Raw genomic sequence first — 17480 nt, 5'->3', positions numbered from 1 at the left:
CTTGGTCAAGAGATCAAAGCAGGATAGAGATTAAAATATTCTTATTAATTATTTACTTAGGTGATCCCTCATAGCTTGAGGATGATGGTCTTCCAGGTGATGTGTCTTGGAGGTGGGTCCATAGGTGGCCGTGGAGACCTATTCTTGGCCCACATGTTCTCCCGCAGTGAGGGAATCAGTTTCCAGGTGGGAGGCGGTCCCAGACAGGGTTGGCTTGACGTGCCTTCCTCTTGGCACGTTTCTCCCTTTCACTCTCCATTCGTGCCTCTTTGAATTCTACAGCACTGCTGGTCACAGCTGACATCCAGTTAGAGCGCTCAAGGCCAGGGCTTCCCAGTTCTCAGTGTCTATGGTGCAGTTTTTGAGGTTGACTTTGATCCCATCTTTGAATGTCTTTTCCTGTCCACCATCATCCTGTTTTCTGTTCTTGAGATCAGAGTAAAGCAACTGCTTTGGGAGACAGTGATTTTGGGCATTCGGACAATGTGGCTGGTCCAGCAGAGTTGATGGAGAGGAGCATTGCTTCCATGCTGGTGGTCTTTGCTTCTTCTCATAGCATGCTGACATTTGTGCGCCTGTCTTTTTCCCAAGAGATTTGCAGGATTTTCTGGAGGCAGTGCTGATGGAATCGTTCCAGGACTTTCATGTAATGTCTGTAGACAGTCCACGTTTCACAGACATATAGCAGGATTGGGAGGACAATAGCTTTATAAACAAGCACCTTGGTCTCCCTACGGCTGTCCCAGTCCTCAAACACTCTCTGCTTCATTTGGAAAAATGCTGCACTCGCAGAGCTCAGGCGGTGTTGTATTTCAGTGTCAATGTTGACATCTGTAGACAGTCCATGTTTCTCAGACATAGAGCAGGGTTGGGAGGACAATAGCTTCATAAGGAAATAACATTTTCAAACCAGGAACAGATTGGGTTGTTGTAGTTTTTTTCAGGCTATATGGCCATGGTCTAAAGGCATTCTCTCCTGACGTTTCGCCTGCATTTGTGGCAAGCATCCTCAGAGGTTGTGAGGTCTGTTGGAACTAGGAAAAAGGGTTTATATATCTGTGGAAGGACCAGGGTGGGACAAAGGACTCTTGTCTGCTGGAGCTAGGTGTGAATGTTTCAACTGACCACCTTGATTAGCATTTGAATGCCTGACAGTGCCTGGAGCAAACTTTTGTTGAGAGGTGATTAGATGTCCTTGTTTGTTTCTTCTTTGTTGTTGTGCTGTTGTAATTTTAGAGTTTTTAAATACAGGAATAGATTTTTCCCCGAATTTTATAATGAAAGCACCCCCGACAGATAGCCATCCAGCCTCTGTTTAAAAGCCTCCAAAGAAGCAGCCTTGACAACACTCCAGGGCAGAGAGTTCCACTGTTGAACATCTCTTCCTAAGGTCAAGAGGTTCTTCCTGGTGTTTCAGGTGGGATCTCCTTTCCTTGCCAGGTAGGATCCCCCTCTTCCTCCTCCTGGGCCTCAGGGCACCTTCTTTCTCCTTCTCCTGCAGCTCCCCCATCACGTGGCACTGGAACGGGGCCCCAATCCTCCCCGATGGGTCTGAGGTCCATCAGGGGCAACTCTTCCTGCCGCAAGCCCAGCGCAACGCCGAGGGACTCTACAGCTGCCATGACGCCGGAGGGTCTCTCCTCGGCTCCACCACTCTCCGCCTTGGACGTAAGCCCTGTGGAGACCCCAATGTGTGTGCATGTGTGTGTGTGGGGGGGGGGGGGGGGCTAGATTGGAACGGGAGACCCTCCTTTGGGCAAACAACCCATAGAATAGAATAGGATAGAATAACTTTATTGTCATTGTAGATGGTGCAACGAAATTAAAGACCACCCCTAATATGCATTATATATGTAAAATTACAAAAACAAAACGCCCGTCCTTATTTATTTATTATTTATTTAAAAAAATTATATCCCAATCTTCTCAACCTCCGTAGAGGGACTCAGACCGTCCTTCCACATTCTAATCACTATTGCACAGCCCTGAATGTCACCCAGGAACATGACATTTAGAATAGAATAACTTTATTGTCGTAGTACACCATAGAATCATAGAATCAAAGAGTTGGAAGAGACCTCATGGGCCATCCAGTCCAACCCCATTCTGCCAAGAAGCAGTCCAGTGCCTTCCCTAATCCCATTATAGATGTGTGTAGACTTTGTGCCCAAATACAATAATAGAATCCTAGAGTTGAAGAGACCTCATGGGCCATCATCCAGTCCAGCCCCATTCTGCCAAGAAGCAGGAATATTGCATTCAAATAACCCCTGACAGAGGGCCACCCAGCCTCTGTTTCAAAGCTTCCAAAGAAGGAGCCTCCACCACACTCCGGGGCAGAGAGTTCCACTGCTGAACGGCTCTCACAGTCAGGAAGTTCTTCCTCATGTTCAGGTGGAATCTCCTCTCTTGTAGTTTGAAGCCATTGTTCCATTGCGTCCTAGTCTCCAGGGAAGCAGAAAGGAAGCTTGCTCCCTCCTCCTTCCTGTGGCTTCCTCTCACGTATTTACACATGGCCCTCATCATGTCTCCTCTCAGCCTTCTCTTCTTCAGGCTAAACATGCCCCCTTTCCTCCACTTCTTGGCAGGACTTCCAGAGATGCCTTCCATTTCGTGCCAGGCCTCTGACTACGAGAATTTCTCCTGCTTCTGGGCCTCCAACGTTGAGACCTTCCTTCCTACCAAATACATCACCACCTACAGGTATGCCTCTCCATCTATCTATCTAACTATCTATCTAATCTATCTATCTAATCTAATCTAATCTAATCTAATCTAATCTATCTAATCTAATCTATCTATCTATCTAATCTATCTATCTAATCTATCTATCTAATCTATCTAATCTATCTATCTATCAATCTATCAATCTAATCTATCTAATCTATCTAATCTATCTATCTAATCTATCTAATCTATCTATCTATCTAATCTAATCTATCTAATCTATCTAATCTATCTAATCTATCTATCTATCTAATCAATCTAATCAATCTAATCAATCTAATCAATCAATCTAATCAATCTATCTAATCAATCTATCTAATCAATCTATCTATCTAATCTATCTAATCTATCTAATCTATCTATCCTATCTATCCTATCTAATCTATCTAATCTATCTATCTATCTAATCTATCTATCTATCTAATCTATCTATCTATCTAATCTATCTATCTAATCTATCTATCTATCTAATCTATCTATCTAATCTATCTATCTAATCTATCTATCTAATCTATCTATCTAATCTATCTATCTATCTATCTATCTATCTAATCTATCTATCTAATCTATCTATCTATCTATCTATCTATCTATCTATCTATCAATGCTCTGTGCATAATGAGTACCTTAAAAACAAAAGAACCATTGAACGAAATCACACCAAATTTGGCAACAAAACATCTCACAACACAAGGAGTGACCATCACCCAAAAAAATTATGGTTTTGTCATTTGGGAGTTGTATTTGCTGGGATTTATAGTTCACCTACAATCAAAGAACATTCTGAACCCCACCAACGATAAAATTGAATCAAACTTGGCACACAGTTCTCCCATGACCAACAGAAAATACTGGAAGGGTTTGGTGGGCAGTGTCCTTTGGTGTTGGAGTTGTAGTTCACCTACATCCAGAGATCATTGTGGAGTCAAACAATGATGGATCTGGACCAAACTCTACACAAATACTCAATATATCCAAATGTGAACACTGGCGGAGTTTGAGGAAAATAGAATCTTGACATTTGAGAGTTGTAGTTGCTGGGATTTATAGTTCACCTACAATCACAGAGCATTCTGAACTCCACCAATTATGGCATTGAACCAAACGTGGCATACAGGACTCCCATGGCCAACAGAAAACACTAGAAGGGTTTGGTGGGCATTGACCTTGAGTTTGGGAGTTGTAGTTCACCTACATCCAGAGATCACTGTGGACTCAAACAATGATGAATCTGGACCAAACTCTACAAGAATACTCAATATGCCCAAATGTGAACACTGGTGGAGTTTGGGGAAAATAGAATCTTGACATTTGGGAGTTGTAGTTGCTGGGATTTATAGTTCACCTACGACCAAAGAGCATTCTGAACCCCACCAATGATGGAATTGGGCCAAACCTCCCACACAGAACCCCCATGTGGGCCACAGCAACGCATAGCAGGGGACGGCTAGTATATTTGTAAAATGACAACTCCATAGCATTGGGGCACGGCGGTTCAAGTGGTGCCAAAGTGCATTAACTCTCCAGTGTAGATGCGCCCCAGGAGCAGTCGCTTTTCCAAGCCCAGAGCCTGACCCGATCTGACTGTACCTCCCCACCCTCTTCATCCATTACTCTTAAATTTGGTAGCAAATTGCCTTGTTATTTTCCAGCCCAGTTCCTTGGCTGCAGCCCGTCTTGGAACAAAGGCCGATCCCCCAAAAGAAAAGGGGGAAAAAAGAGAAAAACACGTATCACGCGAGTTTCCATTGCACCGTCCAATTCGATACTCACAGACCCAATTGGCGTTCCAGCAAAGCAAGGCAAACGAGAGGACTCCATGTTCCAGAAAATGGAGTCAGAGATCCAGAATGGACGGTGCCAGGCCCACTGTCTCCACCACCGGAGCCGGGCAGGAACCGAACCCAAAACCATGCTCCCTGGTGGCTCCGTAAAATAGAGGTGTAGAGGCCAAAACGAGGGGCAGCCATCCAATGCGCTGGTGTTTACCACCTCTGTTGAAAGACCTCCAAAGAAGGAGAGTCCAAAGTGATTGTTCTACTATTATAGAATCTTCAAATGGGAAGGGTCCCCCAAAGGCCATCTAGTCCAACCTCAGAAGAGAAGACTGAGAGGAGACATGATAGCCTTACTTACTTACTTAGGCGATCCCTCGTTGGACGAGTAAGATGGTCTTCCATTATGGATTTCCTTGCGGGTCCGTATGTGGCTGTGGAGCCCTATTCTTGCTCTGCATCTTCTTCCGCAGTGAGGGCATTGGTTTCCAGGTGGAAGGCGGTCCCGGTCGGGGTTGGCTTGACGCGCCTTTCTCTTGGCACATTTCTCTTTTTCACCCTCCACTCGTGCCTCCTCAAATTCTGCAGCACTGCTGGTCACAGCTGTCCTCCAGCTGGAGCGCTCAAGGACCAGGGCTTCCCAGTTCTCAGTGTCTATGTCAGAGTTTTTAAGGTTGGCTTTGAGCCCATCTTTCAATCTCTTTTCCTGCCCAACAACATTCCGTTTTCCGTTCTTGAGTTCGGAGTAGAGCAACTGCTTTGGGAGACGGTGGTCGGGCATCCGGACAACATGGCCGGCCCAGCGGAGTTGATGTTGGAGGACCATCGCTTCAATGCTGGTGGTCTTTGCTTCTTCCAGCACACTGACGTTTGTCCGCTTGTCTTCCCACGAGATTTGCAGGATTTTCCGGAGGCAGCGCTGATGGAAACGTTCCAGGAGTTGCATGTGACGTCTGTAGACAGTCCACGTCTCACAGGCATAGAGCAGCGTTGGGAGGACAATAGCATGTTTATAAAAACATGATAGCCACCCTGATTAGATTACTGCAACACACTCTACGTGGGGTTGCCTTTGAAGACTGTTCAGAAACTCCAACTAATCCAATGGGAGGCAGCCGGACTGCTCACCGGAGCGTCATACAGGGAGCATACCACCCCCCTCCCCCTGTTGTGTCAGCTCCACTGGCTGCCGATCCAATTCCGAGCACAATTCAAAGTGCTGGTTTTGACCTACAAAACCCTATACGGTTCCGGCCCAGTGTATCTGTCCGAACGGATCTCCCTTTACATCCCACCCCGGAGTCTAAGATCTTCTGGGGAGGCCCTGCTCTCAACCCTGCCTCTATCACAAGTGAGGTTGGCGGGGACGAGGAGCAGGACCTTCTCGGTGGTGGCTCCCCACCTGTGGAATTCACTCCCCGGGGAAATTAGATCAGCGACATCTCTCCTTTCCTTTAGGAAAAAACTGAAAACATGGATTTGGGACCAGGCATTCGGACAATCGGGCAGTTAAAGAAAGGACTTTGACAATGGTCAGGAAATGACTAATGGAATAGAATCATAGAATCCAAGAGTTGGAAGAGACCTCCTGGGCCATCCAGTCCAACCCCATTCTGCCAAGAAGCAGGAATATTGCATTCAAATCACCCCTGACAGATGGCCATCCAGCCTCTGCTTCAAAGCTTCCAAAGAATGGAACTATGGAACTCTGAAAGACGAAACGCTGAGCATAAGATTAGTTTTATTGATGTGTTATATACTGATTGTTTTGATTGTTTTAACTGTGATAATTGTTTTAACTATGGTTTTGTACATTATGTGTAATTTGTATAGGCATCGAATTGTGCCTTTTTGTAAGCCAGCCTGAGTCCCCCCTCGGGGGTTGAGAAGGGCGGGGTAGAAGTACCCGAAATAAATAAATAAATAATGTATACATAGAATCATAGAATCAAAGAGTTGGAAGAGACCACATGGGCCATCCAGTCCAATAATCAAGGGTCTGGAGAACAAGCCCTATGAGGAGCAGCTTAAAGAGCTGGACATGTTTAGCCTGAAGAAGAGAAGGTTGAGAGGAGATATGATGAGGGCCATGTATCAAAATATGAGGGGAAGTCATAGGAAGGAAGGAGCACGCTTGTTTTCCAAAGAAGGAGACTCCACCACACTCCCTCCAGGGCAGAGAGTTCCACTGCTGAACGGCTCTCACAGTCAGGGAGTTCTTCCTCACGTTCAGATGGAATCTCCTCTCTTGTAGTTTGAAGCCATTGTTCCCTTGCGTCCTAGTCTCCAGGGAAGCAGAAAGGAAGCTTGCTCCCTCCTCCTCCCTGTGGCTTCCTCTCACATATTTATACATGGCTATCATATCTCCTCTCATCCTTCTCTTCTTCAGGCTAAACATGCCCAGCTCCTTAAGCCGCTCCTCATAGGGCATATTCTCCAAACCCTTGATCATTTTAGTAACCCTCCTCTGGACTTCAAACTACAAGGAAGAAGATTCCATCTGAACATTAGGAAGAACTTTCTGACTGTGAGAGCTGTTCAGCAGTGGAACTCTCTGCCCCAGAATGTGGTGAAGGCTCCTTCTTTGGAGGTTTTTAGACAGAGGCTGGATGGCCATCTGTTGGGGGTGCTTTGAATGAAATTTTCCTGCTTCTTGGCAGAATGGGGTTGGACTAGATGTCCCATGAGGTCTCTTTCAACTCTATGATTCTGCCATAAAGGAATCTATAATTTCCAATGGGAAATGCCCAATCCAGTTCATTAGTTAGGGCTGAATAATAACATTATGTAATAACATTTGAAAAAATATGTTCCTGGTATGAAAGTGTTATTTCTGTTTCATTGTGTGGCAATTAGAATAATATAATCGAATCATAGAGTGGGAGGAGACCTCATGGGCCATCCAGTCCAACCCCATTCTGCCAAGAAGCAGGAATATTGCATTCAAAGCACCCCTGACAGATGCCCATCCAGCCTCTGTTTCAAAGCTTCCAAAGAAGGAGCCTCCACCACACTCCGGGGCAGAGAGTTCCACTGCTGAACGGCTCTCACGGTCAGGAAGTTCTTCCTCATGTTCAGATGGAATCTCCTTCTTTTCTTGTAGTTTGAAGGCATTGTTCCATTGCGTCCTAGTCTCCAGGGAAGCAGAAAGGAAGCTTGCTCCCTCCTCCTCCCTGTGGCTTCCTCTCACATATTTATACATGGCTATCATCATGTCTCCTCTCAGCCTTCTCTTCTTCAGGCTAAACATGGCCAGCTCCTTAAGCCGCTCCTCATAGGGCTTGTTCTCCATACCCTTGATCTGCTCCCTCCTCCCTGTGGCTTCCTCTCACATATTTATACATGGCCCTCATCATATCTCCTCCCAGCCTTCTCTTCTTCAGGCTAAACATGCCCAGCTCCTTAAGCCGCTCCTCATAGGGCTTGTTCTCCAGACCCTTGATCTGCTCCCTCCTCCCTGTGGCTTCCTCTCACATATTTATACATGGCTATCATCATATCTCCTCTCAGCCTTCTCTTCTTCAGGCTAAACATGCCCAGCTCCTTAAGCCGCTCCTCATAGGGCTTGTTCTCCAGATGAGAAATGAGAAATGCCATTTTCCTATATGTCAAATTAGGGGGAAATGTATATTTCCTCCAAAAATAGTAACTCTTTTTTCTGTCTTTTTTTTTCCAGGAAAAGGCAGCTACTTGGAAATGGGAATCAAAGGTAAAATCTAGAAAATGTCTCAGTCTTGGTGCAAGTTGCACTCCTTGTCTGCTTATAAATGCTCTCTCTATACATTGCATAGAGAAAGGCAGGGTATAAATAAAGATGATGATGATATGTATTTGCTGTAGATTTTAAATTGGATTTTTAAAAATTATTGTGAGCTGTTTTGTATCTCAATCACAGATAAAATGGGATACAAATAAAGTCATAATAGAATCCTTGAGTTGGAAGAGACATCCTGGGCCATCATCCAGTCCAACCCCATTCTGCCAAAAGGCAGGAAAATCACATTCAAAGCACCCCTGACAGATGATCATCCAGCCTCCGCTTAAAAGCCTCCAAAGAACGAGCCTCCTTTGCAAGCTGCTTTCAGTCTCGTTTAACAGAGGAAAGCAAAATATAAATATAAATCATAATCATCATCCTTTCCTTATCTATTTGCAACTCTTTCCCTATCTCTTTGCAACCCTTTCTCCATCTCTTTGCAATCCCTTTTCTATCTTGGCAACCCTTTCTCTATCTTTTTGCAACCTTTTCTCTATCTGGGTTGTTCTAGGTTTTGTCTCTTTTGCCTCTTGTGGCAGCAAAAAAAGCCAATGGGATTTTGGCCTGCATCATTAGGAGCCTAGTGTCTAGATCTAGGGAAGTCATGCTCCCCATGCTCTATTCCGCTTTGGTTAGACCACTTTACCTGGAATATTGTGTCCAATTCTGGGCACCACAATTCAAGAGAGATATTGACTCTAAGCTGGAATGTGTCCAGAGGAGGGTGACTAAAATGATAAAGGGTCTGGAGAACAAGCCCTATGAGGAGCGGCTTAAGGAGCTGGGCATGTTTAGCCTGAAGAAGAGAAGGCTGAGAGGAGATATGATAAAGGCCATGTATAAATACGTGAGAGGAAGCCACATGGGAGGAGGAGGAGGGAGCAAGGTTGTTTTCTGCTTCCCTGGAGACTAGGACGCAATGGAACAATGGCTTCAAACTACAAGAGAGGAGATTCCATCTGAACATTAGGAAGAACTTCCTGACTGTGAGAGCCGTTCAGCAGTGGAACTCTCTGCCCCGGAGTGTGGTGGAGGCTCCTTCTTTGGAAGCTTTTAAACAGAGGCTGGATGGCCATCTGTCAGGGGTGCTTTGAATGCAATATTCCTGCTTCTTGGCAGAATGGGTTGGACTGGATGGCCCATGAGGTCTCTTCCAACTCTTTGATTCTATGATGGCCGTGCCTCTTGCAGTCGGAAGGTGGGAAGGGAGCCAAATGCCTGCCTGCTTTTCTCCATTGCACTCTCTCTCCTGCCTCCCACACAATCCTGTTGCCTTCCGCCATTCCATGCCCTTATTTCCTTTCTCCGACTCCTTGCAATGACGACCTGTGTGTAAACTTCAAGGAATGTGAACCCATGCTGGCCTTGAGCCAGGAGCAGCAACACTCCAGGGCAGGAGTCTCCTCTGCCAGGACCTGCTCTGTGCAGGATGCAAGAATACTTGGGCACATGATGCGCCTGCAGGCAGTTTCCCTGGGGAGGGGTGCCCTTTTGAGTAGGGAGGGAATCCATTGTGTTGTAGTCTCTGCAGAAGCAGAACAATCATCCTTCATCAGAGGCTTCTCTTCTTTGCATTGTGAAACTGTGGAACTCACTGCCACAAAACACTAACCATTGCCAACTTAAAAGGAGAGGTTTGAGGCATTCACATAGATAGAAGCCAAAAATGGCTACCAGTCAGGAGGGCTATAAGTTGCCTTTGGCATCAGAACAGAAAGGCCTTTTCCTATCATTGGATGGGGAGTAATAGATGGACAGTTGAACTGAACTTGTGGCTGGTTTTGTATGCAACCGATTGACCATGTACCATGCAGCTGTGGATGAGAAGTCTCCATCGGGACCACCAAACGCAACAGCATTGCTGAACCGCAGGCTGGGGGCTTCTGGGAACTGTAGTATCCTGTTAAGAATTGTGGGAGTTGAAGTCCAAAGCCCCTGGAGGCCTGAAGTTTGCCCCTCCCTGACCTAGATGGTTGTCATTAACAGGTTGTGGTTCACAGTCCTTTGATGACATGGTCACTCCTAAGGCTTCATCTGAAGTTTTAGACTGATCAATGACATCTCCTCATTTTTCCTTTTGGCTGGAACAGCTCCCCATCGGGTGACGTGAGGCCGTGTGTCCAGGACCCCTCCCGCCCGTTCTCCTGTTTGGTCAGCAAGTCCGAGTTCTGGAGCACCTACCGCATGAACGTGACGGAGGTCAACCCACTGGGTGCCAGCTTCCGCCTCCTGGACGTCACCCTCCACGCCATCAGTGAGTCCTGGTCCTCGGAAGAGCAGAGGGTGCCACTTTCGGATGCATTGTGCCCACCTGGTTTGGGGAGGGACCCCCTCCAAATATCAGTGCCTGTGCTACTCCTCAAGTTCTCCTTCGAGGAGCATGGGACCTCCAGGAGGCCCTTCTCAACATCTAGGCTTCTAACCTTGTTCCTTGTCTCCTCCACAGTCAAGCCGGACCCTCCGGAAGGCCTTCGGGTGGATCCGGTGCCCTTTGCCCCCCAGCAACTGCTGGTCAGCTGGGAATACCCATCCAGCTGGCCCAAGAAGCCCTCCTTCCAGCTTCAGTTCCGGATCCAGTATCGGCCCATCGTCTACAGCTCCTGGTCGATGGTGAGTAACATTTGCATAGCCCATCAGTTAATGCATTAGAATCATAGAATCATAGAATCGAAGAGTTGGAAGAGACCTCATGGGCCATCCAGTCCAACCCCATTCTGCCAAGAAGCAGGAATATTGCATTCAAATCACCCCTGACAGATGGCCATCCAGACTCTGTTTAAAAGCCTCCAAAGAAGGAGCCTCCACCACACTCCGGGGCAGAGAGTTCCACTGCTGAACGGCTCTCAGTCAGGAAGTTCTTCCTCATGTTCAGATGGAATCTCCTCTCTTGTAGTTTGACGCCATTGTTCCATTGCGTCCTAGTCTCCAAGGAAGCAGAAAACAAGCTTGCTCCCTCCTCCCTGTGGCTTCCTCTCACATATTTATACATGGCTATCACATCTCCTCTTAGCCTTCTCTTCTTCAGGCTAAACATGCCCAGCTCCTTAAGCCACTCCTCATAGGGCTTGTTCTCCAGACCCTTGATCATTTGAGTCGCCCTCTTCCTCTGGACACATTCCAGCTTGTCAATATCTCTCTTGAATTGTGGTGCCCAGAATTGGACACAATATTCCAGGTAAAGTGGTCTAACCAAAGCAGAATAGAGGGGTAGCATTACTTCCTTAGATCTAGACACTATGCTCCTCTTGATGCAGGCCAAAATCGCATTGGCTTTTTTTGCCGCCACATCACATTGTTGGCTCATGTTTAACTTGTTGTCCACGAGGACTCCAAGATCTTTTTCACACGTACTGCTCTCGAGCCAGGCATTGTCCCCCATTCGGTATCTTTGCATTTCATTTTTTCTGCCAAAGTGGAGTATCTTGCATTTGTCACTGTTGAACTTCATTTTGTTAGTTTTGGCCCATCATCTCTCTAATCTGTCAAGATCGTTCTGAATCCTGCTCCTGTCCTCTGGACTATTGGCTCTCCCTCCCAATTTGGTGTCGTCTGCAAACTTGATGATCCTGCCTTCTAGCCCTTCATCTAAGTCATTAATAAAGATGTTGAACAGGACCGGGCCCAGGACGGAACCCTGCTGATGGCACTCCGCTCGTCACTTCTTTCCAAGATGAAGAGGAAGCATTATTGAGCACTCTCTGTGTTCGTCCACTTAACCAATTACAGATCCACCTCACCGTAGTTTTGCCTCGCCCACATTGGACTAGTTTCCTTGCCAGAAGGTCATGGGGGACCTTGTCAAAGAAGGCCTTCCTGAAATCCAGGTACGCTACATCCACGGCATCATTCCCCGCATCTACCCAGCTTGTAGCTCTATCGAAGAAAGAGATGAGATTAGTCTGGCATTAGTCGCCTTTTAATACGCCTGTCTGGGCCTGCACTTTGGAAATAGTCTAGCCAACCATGGAACTTAGCTGTTATTGATTCAAGTATAATACATGATCACATTTAATTTGCAGCTCAGTTTTCAAAACCTTGACACCAAGAAAAGTATTTGCTGGAGAATGTAATGCACAGTTGCAAAAAGGTACTCTTTGGTGTGCCTTACAGCTGATTACTTAGAATTCCTTCAAAAGCGTTTGAACACCAGCTTCCAGTGATGGAAAAGAAAACCTTGGGCCGCATCTATGTCGTTGCTCAGCCAACTGAGGATGATAGGTTTGGTGTAGTTCAGCCAGCTGAGGATGATGATGAGGGGTTTGGGGGTGCAGGGCCTACTTCTGGAGGTGCTCAGACATAGGGGATGTTGAAACAGGATGGTGATTCCCTGGTTGGGAGAATGGAGGGGGAATTGGGGGATTCTTCGTGTGAAAACATACCTGTTTTACAAGCTGACAGACAGAGAAGGGAGGAATGGAGGTTAGATAGAGAATCAAGGCTGCTTCTGCTGGGGAAAGAATTCCAGGTGCAAGCCAGCCTATGGGAAAGTGAGACCGAGAGAGACTTGTTGTTGTTGTTCATCCGTTCAGTTGTCTCCGACTCTTCGTGACCTCATGGACCAGCCCACGCCAGAGCTCCCTGTCAGCCGTCACCACCCCCAGGTCCTTCAAGGTCATTCCAGTCACTTCAAGGATGCCATCCATCCATCTTGCCCTTGGTCGGCCCCTCTTCCTTTTACCTTCCACTTTCCCCAGCATCATTGTCTTCTCTAGGCTTTCCTGTCTCCTCATGATGTCTCCTCATGATGTGAGAGAGACTACCCAAGGTCAAAGGAATGCTTTCATGCATTGCTGTCCTTAATTTGGGAAAGAATAGCTTTCGGTTCTCTGATCAAGCAACGTAGCAGATACAGTAAGAAACTCCTGCCTTGTTCCTCGCTACAAGCCATGTCCTGGTCAAGTTTTGCTTTAAGTCTTGGGGATTTTACTGTTGGAGTTCAGCCTGAGTTTGAACTTGAACCTGATTCTCTGTTTGTTCCTCCTGATGCTAATGAAAGTATATTTACTGATGCTAGTGGAAATGTACCTTTTGATGCCAATGCTCCTGAAATTAGTGAGGAAGAATCTGCTGTAGGTTTGGAAAATGCCAATGTTCCTGAAATTAGTGAGGAAGGAACTTCTGTAGATTTGGAAAATGAAAGTACCAGTGTTCCTGAGAATGTTTCAGAGGGAGACCTTGAACTTTCCCTCCCTTCTGCACCTGTTAACTGTAATGACAACAGAAGGGGCCAAATTTGGGAAGACAGAAGTAAATCACTCAGTTTGCGTTGATCCTCCCGAATTCAAGAATTAAAAACATTGGCTTCAAAACAGAAGGGCGGTTCATGGAACCGATTCTTGAGTTTTAATTGCAATACGCCAGGCTGATTGCCTCAGTTCAGGCATCGTTTCAGAATTGATGAGGACCTTGGCAGTTCTCCCGGTTCCCTGGCCATAGTATGGAAAGATTTCTAGGATATCAAGTACGGTTAGTGGATTGCTAACAGGTTCCAGTATTTTACAGTGTGGCTTTGGGTTTGGTTTTGTCCATTTAAATTCATGTTTGCTGATTTTGCTGTGGCTTTTGACTTGCATTTTTCCTTTATTTTGTAACCATTTTTCTTCAATAAAAAAGGATTGTTTTTCACAGCCAAGTGTGGTGGAGAGTTATCTTAGGGCCTCGTTCCCTGCTCTGGATTGCAACATTTACCATGAACTCAAGCTCATGTATTGTTCTTTGATTATGTTGCACTGCTGATTTTTGTGTGCAGCATTGCCAGTTTTGTTTCATCTCAGCAAAGTGAAGAGAGTAAAGATTTTCTGTTTACCTTGACTATTGGTCTGAGACTATTTTGCATCTGGGTTTTGGGGCATTAGGACGCTGGATTAAAACACGTGCTGCATAACACACTTTGTGTCCCCTGGATTTCTCAGGTGGAGACGGGCAACCTGTCCAAGGTGATCACGGACGTGGTGGCCGGGCTGGTCCACGTGGTGCAGGTCAGCGCCAGGGACTTCTTGGACGCCGGCAGCTGGAGCGAGTGGAGCCCCGAGGCTTGGGGGATGCCCGCCAGCAGTAATGTCAACACAGGTAGAATAATCTCAAAATCAGTCACTGTTGTTATCTTAATTTTCTTAACATTGCCAATTCCTCCTTTATCTCCCACTTGTGTCTTTACCTTGTTATAAATTTTTTGTACTTTGTTTAATTCCCACCACCTATGCGTATAGGAGCCAATTTTTCCACACCTGTGCCAACACAATTTTGTGGTTGATTGTTGTATGCCAGCCTGGGATTGTGTCTAATGATCAGGTTGCTTTGGATGGTTGGAATGACAATGTTGTTCATGGGCTCCCTTCCTCACATGCCTTCCATCACTTAATACAGCCTTTACTTTTCCTCAGGACCAGTGGCCACAGTGAGCAACGAGCTCGAAGATCCAGCAGAGATTCCTTCCTTGGCCCCCAACGAGTCAGTTGGTATGTACATACATGAGTGCCAAACATGGCATTAAGCAGAAAGTGGATGGCCATCTGCCAGGAAGGCTTTGAAGGGTGGTCTAGATGGTCCTTGGGGTCTCTTCCAACTCTAGGATAATGTCATAGATATGTAGATACACTTATACTCTACTAGCCACCCCCTGCCACGCGTTGCTGTGGCCCAGTCTGTGTATATGTCTTTTGTATGTGTATATATGTGTATATGTGTGTATATATTTGGGTATATGTGTATATATGTGTTTGAATATATATATATATATATATATATATAGAGAGAGAGAGAGAGAGAGAGAGAGAGAGATTTGCACATGCGTTGTAATGTATTTTTTGGGGGGGGTTTTGGCTTTTAAGTCTCTTCTGCTGTGTTTTTATGAGTGATGGTCACTTGTTGGCTTGAGAGGTGTCTTGTGTCCAAATTTGGTGCCAATTCACCCAGTGGTTTTTGAGTTATATTAATCCCACAAACAAACATTACATTTTTATTTATATAGACTAGCCATCCCCTGCTACATGTTGCTGTGGCCCAATCTGTATACATGTGTTTTGTGTGTGTATATATATGTGTTTATATGTGTGTATATATTTGTGTATATATGTGTGTTTGCGTATATATATGTGGGTGTATATATGTGTGTGCATATGTGTGTATATGTGTATATATGTGTATATATTTGTGTGTTTATATGTGTATATGTGTGTGCTTGTCTATATGCATATTGTGTGTATATATGTATGTATGTGTATATGTATATATTTGTGTGTGCTTGTGTATATATGTGTGTGTATGTATGTGTGCGTGTATATGTATATGAGTGTATGCATATATGGGGCTTTTTTGTGTGTTTTTAGGGGTGATGAACCCTCGTTGGACTGTTAGGTGTCTTGTGTCCAAATTTGGTGTCAATTCATCCAGTGGTTTTTTAGTTATGTTAATCCCATAGACAAACATTACAGTTTTATATATATATATATATATATATATATATATATATATATATATATATATATATATAAAATATGGTATGTTGATGCTTTTGGGAGAGGTAAAGCGGGGTATAAATAACAACAACAACCTCAACAATAACAATAATTGGGATTCCATGAAAACCAAAGAGGACTACTGTGATTTTAAAGCTTGCATACAAGACAGGATTTCTGCAGCTTTCAGGTACCAAGCCAACCCTTCAGAAATGCCATTTTCTGGACAGCTTTTCAAGGTGGAGGGGCCCTCTCCAGTTGCTAGAAGGTGGCACCGAACCACAATTCCAATTACATTATGTAACAGCATTTGGAAAAGTTCCTGTTCCTGGTTTGCAAGTGTTATTTCCTGCTTCATTTTGCAGTTCTTACTTTGGAAGTAGTTGTTCTACTCCAGAAACATTGTTTTTGTGGCACACACTAGGTTGAATTGGTTGAGACTCAGTGAGATATTCATTGGAAAACTATAGCCAATTATGTCCCACAAAAACAAAGTTTAGGCAGTTTCCTATGTTTTTATGATGGAACCAATTTGGAGAAAACATTTATAACCCAGGAATGCAAATTGTGTTACATAGTGTTTCTGGGGATCCATAAACTCAGATCTAGAAGAGGGAGGATCATAGAATCATAGAATCCTAGAATCCTAGAATCAAAGAGTTGGAAGAGACCTCATGGGCCATCTAGTCCAACCCCATTCTGCCAAGAACTAGGAATATTGCATTCAAATCACCCCTGACAGATGGCCATCCAGCCTCTGTTTGAAAGCTTCCAAAAAAGGAGCCTCCACCACACTCCAGGGCAGAGAGTTCCACTGCTGAACGGCTCTCACAAACAGGAAGTTATAGAATCCTAGAGTTGGAAGAGACCTCCTGGGCCATCATCTAGTCCAACCCCATTCTGCCAAGAAGCAGGAATATTGCATTCAGATCACCCCTGACAGATGGCCATCCAGCCTCTGTTTAAAAGCCTCCAAAGAAGGAGCCTCCACCACACTCCCTCCGGGGCAGAGAGTTCCACTGCTGAACGGTTCTCGGATGCTACAGTTTGGTGGGTTGGGCATCATGCCCAGGGACTGGTGGACGGTCATTTCCAGGTAAGTCAAGGCTGACCCAAAGGATCTTTTCCTCTCGTTTTCTGTCTTCAGCAGCAGCCGGTCGCAGCGATCCCACGGAGAAGGTGGCGGTGCTGGTGCTGCTGGGCGTCTTTGCCTTCTTCGTCCTGGCGGTCATCTTGGTCTTCGCCTTCCTGATGTGGTCAGTGCCCTTCCTTCGTTGGGGGATGGGGACAATGGCCTTGGGTTGGGAGAAGGGAGGAAGGCTGAGTAAGGTAAACGTAAAGGTTTCCCCTGATATTAAGTCCAGTCGTATCTGACTCTGGTGCTCATCTCCATTTCTAAGCCAAAGAGCCGGCGTTGTCCATAGACACCTCCAAGGTCATGTGGCCAGGCTGAGGAGGACCTCAATGAAATTGGATCCAAGGGGTTTTTATTATCCCCCCTAAACTTCTGTATTATACACACACACACACACACACTTACTTTTGGGTTACTGTGTTTTCCGGGCTGTATGGCCATGTTCTGGCAGCATTCTCTCCTGGCGTTTTGCCTGCATTTGTGGTTAATGGCATCTTCAGAGGTTTTTTTTGGCAGTGAGGCAAGTAGAGTGTATATATATCCCAGTGGAATAATATGCAGGGTGGGAGAAACAACACTTGCCTGTTTGAAGCAACTGTGAATGTTGCAATTAGCCAGCTTCATTAACA

At 45.5% G+C, this 17480-nt stretch overlaps 1 protein-coding gene across 5 annotated transcripts in view; it reads left to right on the top strand.

The window, feature by feature from the left end:
- Positions 1 to 17480, top strand: part of IL11RA (interleukin 11 receptor subunit alpha) — a 209516-nt gene that overhangs the window by 178984 nt on the left and 13052 nt on the right. For 4 of the 5 annotated variants that reach the window (XR_010909354.1, XM_067464702.1, XM_060761111.2 and 1 more), the window contains exons 5-12: positions 1502 to 1668; positions 2589 to 2703; positions 8179 to 8211; positions 10350 to 10513; positions 10706 to 10869; positions 14172 to 14328; positions 14643 to 14717; positions 16864 to 16972. Coding sequence is in view for 4 of the 5 variants with exons in the window: in XM_067464702.1 (XP_067320803.1) it covers positions 1502 to 1668; positions 2589 to 2703; positions 8179 to 8211; positions 10350 to 10513; positions 10706 to 10869; positions 14172 to 14328; positions 14643 to 14717; positions 16864 to 16972 (984 nt within the window). In the remaining variant the exon portion in view is untranslated. The remainder of the gene's footprint in view (positions 1 to 1501; positions 1669 to 2588; positions 2704 to 8178; positions 8212 to 10349; positions 10514 to 10705; positions 10870 to 14171; positions 14329 to 14642; positions 14718 to 16863; positions 16973 to 17480) is intronic. The other variant, XM_067464704.1, reaches the window with a different exon arrangement.

Source organism: Anolis sagrei, chromosome 2 (assembly GCF_037176765.1).
Source record: "Anolis sagrei isolate rAnoSag1 chromosome 2, rAnoSag1.mat, whole genome shotgun sequence".
NCBI lineage: Eukaryota > Metazoa > Chordata > Lepidosauria > Squamata > Dactyloidae > Anolis > Anolis sagrei.
Note: the sequence above shows the minus strand (reverse complement) of the source record. Positions and strands in the feature narration are given on the sequence as shown.